This window comes from Geospiza fortis, unplaced genomic scaffold (genome assembly GCF_000277835.1).
Source record: "Geospiza fortis unplaced genomic scaffold, GeoFor_1.0 scaffold112, whole genome shotgun sequence".
NCBI lineage: Eukaryota > Metazoa > Chordata > Aves > Passeriformes > Thraupidae > Geospiza > Geospiza fortis.
Genome location: NW_005054298.1, coordinates 7,422,191 through 7,429,278, shown reverse-complemented (window position 1 = coordinate 7,429,278; position 7,088 = coordinate 7,422,191). Strand labels below are relative to the sequence as shown.

Genomic DNA, 7,088 nt, shown 5'->3' with positions numbered 1-7,088 from the left:
TCTGCTTCAGAATCAGCCTTTTTCAGGGATCTCTGTTAATAGTTACACTGGCTTAGGAAATACCTCAAAATATTTGCATCTGACCATTCTGACAAATCTCCTTTGAAATATACATTCAATACAAAAAAACCAACTAACCAAACACAACAAAAAAAAAAAACCCACCCAAAACCAAAAACCCAACCCAATTTTAAGTCTTTAGCACTACTAGAAAAATTTGGGTCCATACTTTAATACTACATAAGTTGGGGGAAATAATTTAGTTTCTCAGCTGTCACATATTTTTTCTGTCAGTAAAAAGTCATATCAGGAGATTTAAAAGCAGCAAGTGCATTGAGCTGGTTAGTCTGTCTCCCAAGTTCAGAACTCACTCAAAGGAGCAGTGTTTATTAGAAGGAGATGACACGCCTCAGGTTTGTGTTTCCCAAAAAGCTGATGCCTCAGCCTTTTGGGAAACACAAGTTGGTGCTTTGCACATTTGGTGGGGACAAATAAGGCTTGTCTGCCTGGCTGCACTGGCCAAGTAATGTAATTGTTTTTCTTTCCAGGGTGTAGAAAGTGGTGATGCTTCTTTGGATGCAGCTCATAAATGTATGTGTACAGGAAGTATCTGGGAATGAAAGTTAAAAGATCACTGCAGACAAGCTCCATGTGAATTCTGTATTCTACAGATAACACAACTAAGCTCTGTTTAACTTTCACAGATACCCTGATTCTAGAAGAAATACAAGCTCGTTCTATAAATAATGAAGACCCATCTAAAATGGATTGATGGTATTTGCACTTTAAGTGAGCAGCTGATTGGCTAATTCATAGATTGGAAGGTACTTCATAGACTTGTGGGGGGAAGAAAAAAAATTAGATTCTATTTTTGTTCCAGTAACTTTTACCCTTCTGAGTTTATTACTGTGAATGCACTCAAATGTCTTCTATCAATGTAGTATCAACTTGTCTTCTACACAGCTTTGACAACTCAGAAGACTGTGTAACCTACTTCTGGGGTGACAACTGTGGTATTTAGAAAACTGTCCCAACCAAAATACACTTTCTGTTTCCCTAATTTATAATCAATCTCACAAGATGGCTTAGATGGTCAGTCACCCCAAAGTAGTATTGCCCAATACTGCTTGCTCTGAACACTTGGGGGAAGAGCAAATATTTTGAACAGCAGCAAATGCAATTGTCATTTATTTTTAGCAGTATCAGCAGGGTCATATGAGTTCAAAGGTTAAAATGCTTCCATCATGAAACAGGATCATTCCAGATGAGTACTGAAGAATTTTTGAGTCAGTTGCACACTGCAGTCAGCCTTGGAGGGCCTTTTAAACAAAGTGAAAAATTTACTTCACAGGGTTGAAAAATCTGTTATGTGCCTTAAGCAACACACCAATACTGATTTGTTAAATCTGTGCTATTAGTGCTGCACCTCCACATGTTTGTTAAAAGCAAGCAAAACCCATCAGAAAGAGATTTCCAAGGAAAACATCATCCCCTTTCTTATCTCTACCTGCAGTGGGTGCCAATCAGCTCTGTGTTGCTCTGTGCAAGAGCTAATCATAGAAGCGTGATAGAAGGAACACTGCCTTATCACACACAGAGTTAACATTTATTATTGCCACATCCAAAGTCCAGGTTCTGTCCTGCACACTGCAGACTCAGCAGAGCAGAGCTGAGTGTGTGTGTGCCAGCTGGCCTCTGACCTCCTGCCTGTTGGGCTGGCTTCAGTGCACGTCTCCTTCTCTCCTCCTTCCCAAACTCTGCAAGCATCAGGATGTTGCTGGCCTTTCTTTGATCTAACAAAAAGGAAATAGCAGCAACTCCCTGAGCGGGTGTCAGAACAATCCCCTGTTTTGCAGCACTGCCCAGCCATCAAAAACATCTGATCCTCCACCACAAGTACTTCGAGCAATGGCTCTGAATTATATTTTGGTTTGAGGCTTGCTGCTTCTGCTTCCGATCTCAAGACTGTATATGATAATGGTTGTCTATTTTTACCACCTTATTAGTTTAATAAAAGCAATTACCTCTACCTACAAGTCTGTTTGTAGATGCCCTTAAACCACCACTGCCCTGGTGTCACTGCTGCCCAGGTGTTATTTATGCAGACCAGGTGCCTCACACACCTCACCTGCAAGCACTAGGTGGTCACTAGGTCAGCAACGTTTTCAAGCAGCCCAGCATCCTTACACATTTACAGACACTCATCCTGCTGCTAGACAACCACAACAAACCCCTTAGCTCAGCTCAGTCTATTTCAACAATTACTACCCATCCAGCCAAATTTTGTGTTGCTGCTTCTTGTCACAAACACTGTGCACAGCCACCACCAGTACCTTTGCTTCTGCCTTGTGCCTTTTGTAGCCACTTACTGCAGAGCTATTGCCACACCTTGAAGTTTTCAGCTTGCTCCTGAAAGACTCAGTTGATTGCCAAAGGGCAAGCTAAATAGTAAGACCACTGATGTTACTTTCTCAAGGATGGTGAAGCTGCAAGCAGAAAGGTGTTACTACAGTAAAAAATTAAGTGTCCAAATGAAGACAAAATTCTGTCACTTGTATTCCTTGGCAAATACCATTATTTGTAAGCCTGGCTAAGAGCAAACCCTCTCTGGGATAAGCACTGTGTACAAAGTGATGTTTTCCTAATGCTAGAGGTATAAGAAAGGAGAGCAGCAATGTAACAATTAATTGTCACAGGGGGAACTAATCACAATGAGGACTGGGATATAGAATTTGCTACCCCCAGCTCATCCTTTAGACCCAGCTCCACTACTTTAGCAGTCAAAAACTTTTGAGTACACCTGTTTTGACAGAAAACATGCTGGCAAAGCACAGTGTGCTCACAGTGCACCAGCTTCCAGCAAACAAGAGCAATGTGGGAGCATTTGCTGTGTGAGCTCTGTTCTGGTAAAGGCTGGCAGAATCCTTCAAAGGTAACCAGCTTCATAAAATACAGCTGTCAAGATGGAGCTGTAGAAGATGTGGATTTTAGGGCTAGAGAAGAGGTAAAAGTATTTCTCATGGTGAACATCTGCTCTTACCCATCTCTTGCAAAGTGAATTTAATTAAGACAATCTCAAGTAACAGAGGATACAAGAACAGGTAAAAAAACCCCAAATGCTTATTTTACTCACCCAGAAGAACAAGGAAGACCAAGAATAAACTGCCTTTTTTTTGGCTCTCTATCCTAACACATTTTAAAGGACAAAAAGCAGCTTTAAGTGCATTTCCCATTACAAGTAGTAAATGGGAATGTTAAAATTTTTGAAAGCATGTGAAGTAATCACTAAATCTACTACTCACCATGTAGAACTAGCTACGAAACAGTATTTACCTAGACAGAGCCATGATAGTTTTCATCCCTACGTAGTTCCATAAATCAATTGCTTATCTGAAGAATGCTTTAAGTCCTCACCTATTCAGATGCTAACCAAAATTATAATGCCTTATTCCTGTCTAAGGTTGTGATTTCATTCTTAAATGCTCTATGGTGGAATAGTTCAATGTTGCATTTTTAAAGCAAAATCTTCCTTTTCCATCATCAGCAGCTCCAAGAGACTACAGTAGGCAGACCAAAGCAATCAGCCTCCTAGAGACAGTCACAACTGTGTGCTCTGTAACTGAACTTTTGCTGATGATCACTAAGTCTTTCTCTTTGAGCAGTCTTGCCAGTGTTCAGTCAATCTATAGGGACTCAGCCCTCGCTGCAGCCAACTGCATGGCAACATCAAATTGATTCTCTTGCTTTTACAGCATCAAGAGGATCAGCTCCACTGCCTCTGGGATCTCTCCTTGCCCAGGGAAGGCTTTGTGTTCAGTATTTGCCTTTACTCTAGAAGCCCAACGTTGCTGTTGGGAAATAACATGTCCCAGAAGTGTTTTATGAAAGATGATTTGGCAGTTGTTGACTAAGTCTCTGAAGGCTCCAGGCAATAAGTATCGAGCACCTTGTTCCTAGCAGACACAGCATTAGAGATAACCTTTTCCAGATAAGCTCTGGGATGCTCCAGCTCCTGTGGGCTGTCACTCACCGGCCCGAGAGGAGTGGTTTGGCCAGGAGCTCGTGGTGCCCAAGGCAGGGGACCGTCCCCCTCTAGCGGCACACGGACGGGGGAGGCGGCTCTGCTCGGCGGCACTCACGGGCTGAGCTCACCGTGAGCGCCAAGGGACCACCAGAACAACAGCTAAAGTACCAAATGCACTTTAATGAGTTCCAGATTTTGTTCCCAGAAGGAATTTATACCGTGTCAGTACATTAGCCAGGTACATAATTTCTCCTGAACTACAGGCATGAGGAGAACTGACTATGACATACTAGGTATCTAACGTTACTCTTAGAAACCAGTTTCCCACATTAGAAATAAGGCAGGTTTCAGGCGTGCATGTAGCTGATTTATCCAGTCCTCAGATGCCATATTTGCCCTTTAGTTCTTCCACTTTTGCTATGTAAGCTTTCATTGCATCTTCTTTGGACATTCCTGAAGGACAGAACACAGGAAGCAGTCAGACATCTTTCACAGATTAAAAATTACCTTTTACAAGATACAATTCCTTGCTCTGGTCTGTGCCACCCAAGAGCAAAGGAGCCAGGAAGGTCACTTGGCTGGGAATCCACTGCTGAAGTTTTAACAAATTATAAAATAAATTTAACAAATTTATCAGTCATGAAAACACAGTGCTTCCAAGCAAAGTTGTTTTTGCACAGACAGCAACTAACCAGTGTACTAGTTCTATTAATGCCATTGACAATTATCACAGGAAAGCTATTCCTTAAAACACCAGAAAAAGCCCCATTGTCACAGATCAGATCACTCGTTTGGCTCCTCATTTAGAGCTGAGAGCTCATTTCTGTCTTCCCAAGCTTTCCTAACTGGAAGATGCATAACAGCTGGAGGGAGAGCTCAGTCTCTGGGGTACTAGGCTGGGACCAGGAAAATAACTTTAGATTTCTGCTGCTGTTATTGTTATTCTTTATTTAACATCTTAGGCCAGCTGGGCATTTTGCACCCTAATTCCCCTTCACACAGGCCATATTTTTCAGGATTACTTCTGCTTTACAGAGGTAATTAAAATTTATTATCATGGCATTCTGAACTTCTAGAACTCTTGTATTAAAAGGCAACACTATCCTGTTTCTATCCTGAACTACACGTCTTTCTGACTAGTTTGCCAGTGGTAATTTTATTAATTTCTTTAATCAGACACTTACCTTTCAATGCACTCCAGGCATCCCACTTTGCTTTGCCTTTGAAGTCCAGCATACCAGGGCGCTCTGAGAAAGACAGGATGAGCAGCAGGATTAGTTTGTGTGATCTGGCTGTAGGTAATACCCACTTGAAGGCTTAGCTGGCTCTTGGCTGTGACTAAATACACTGGCTCATCTCTGCAGCTGTTGCTTGCTAACCTGTAGCCAGGAGATCACCTCAGGGGAATATGTTACAACGTGGTTGGTGACGATAGCAATAGACTCTTTCAAATTCCCTTGAGACAGCAGCATTTGAGCAGAAGAGCACCAACTGCTGTCATTTGGTTTAGCTGTACTTTCTGAAGAGCCTGCTGTCACATAAGAGCTATACAATTAAAGAACACCAGCTCTAAAGTAAAGCACAAACACCCTGAGGTCCATTGCAGGCAGAGACACAGAAACAGGCAGCTGTTTGTAGTACACACAGCTTGGAACTCATTATCATCAAGTTAGTGGTGTGTTTCTAACCTCCAGTTCTGCAATTGAAAACCTTGGAAATTTAACTCACTTGACTGCAGGCTGTGGTGTGGCCAAGCAGAAAGTGAATGACATGTATATGGTTAATCTTTGTGTAAAGTCCCCTTTGTGGCTTTACTTCCTCCCTCTCTCTCCCTAACGATAATTCTTAGAACTCACAAATGGAACTGGGCAGTATTCACAAACACCCTTGTGCAGCTCCCATGGCACAGTGACCTGTGGCTCCAGTTGGCAGCTCCACTTGTCTGCAGCACAAACCCCAGCAGCCACCCTGCCACAGGCTCCTGCTCGGGCCAGCTCACGTTGGCTGCTGCTCCACAGGAGCGCAGACACTTGCAGGAATGGTGGCATACCCCCAGCACTGCTTCACCCTGTCAAGCACTAATAATGCTGACGCCCAGCCACACTGAAAAGACCACATCTTAAACCCAAAGTAAATTATTTTCTCCCTCACGCTGCCAGCTTTGGAAAAAGGAGATTAAATTACTTACCATTTCCTGTACACTTCACTGCCAGCTTTTAAATCAATGGACGCTCAATAAACTTTGCCAGCTACTGGGTTAGGAGGCCAGCACTCCAAAGAAATGACCTTTTCCCTTTCTAATTCTAGCTACTCCAGCCTTACACAAGGTCGATAGAGACACGCTCCACTTTAAATGTAATTCCAAAAGCTGAGCTGCTACGGACAGCACTGTAGCGAGAGAAGTAGCCAGAAACATTCTGCAGTGTGTACTTGAAGACATATTTTTGGTACAATCTTTCTGAAGTATATTTAACCGCAGCTCGTATAAAAGTTTTCTCCTGTTCTTCTGGTTTTGCTTTCCAGTACTATTTTTAGCAGCCAATCCAGCCTAAATAAACTCAAATGTGCCATCCCCTCCAGTATTGTAATTCCACCCTTGTATCTCTTGCCTTGCTGTTTAAGTCTGTATAACCGAGAAGTGTTTGCATTAAAGAGCACCCCTCGGCCTGAGCAGCTACTCACTGACAGAGCTCTCCAAAAAACCCAATCCAAATATTTGCACAAAGCATCCTCAGGCCCTCACTGCACGGAGCGGAGGGCGGCAGCCCGGTTAATCTAAAAACCCCGAATTGCACAAAGCCTTATCGGGTCAGCCTGTGCCCGCCCGCACACAATCCCTGCCAAGGCGGCTCTAAGGCACTTTCGCTGCGCCGCGGGATTGAGGGAAGCAGAAAGAGGGAGAGGTTTTGCCTCCCGGCCGGTGCCTACCGGTGTTCACGTCGCCCACCGTGGCCTGTTTGTAGTGGCTGTAGATGTCCAGCATCTCCTGGTCCGTGGGCTGCGACTTCAGCTGCTTCACCTCCTCGGCAGCCTTCTGGAACGCGGCCTGGGGGGAAGGCGGCAG

At 43.6% G+C, this 7,088-nt stretch overlaps 1 protein-coding gene across 1 annotated transcript; it reads right to left on the bottom strand.

Moving 5' to 3' along the window:
* Positions 1 to 4,184: 4,184 nt before the first annotated feature.
* Positions 4,185 to 7,088, bottom strand: DBI (diazepam binding inhibitor, acyl-CoA binding protein; the record flags this gene model as incomplete). Its single annotated transcript, XM_014306353.1, has 3 exons — positions 4,185 to 4,477; positions 5,209 to 5,271; positions 6,953 to 7,088. Coding segments are annotated over 3 exons (273 nt in total), but the record flags the coding sequence as incomplete, so codon positions are not given.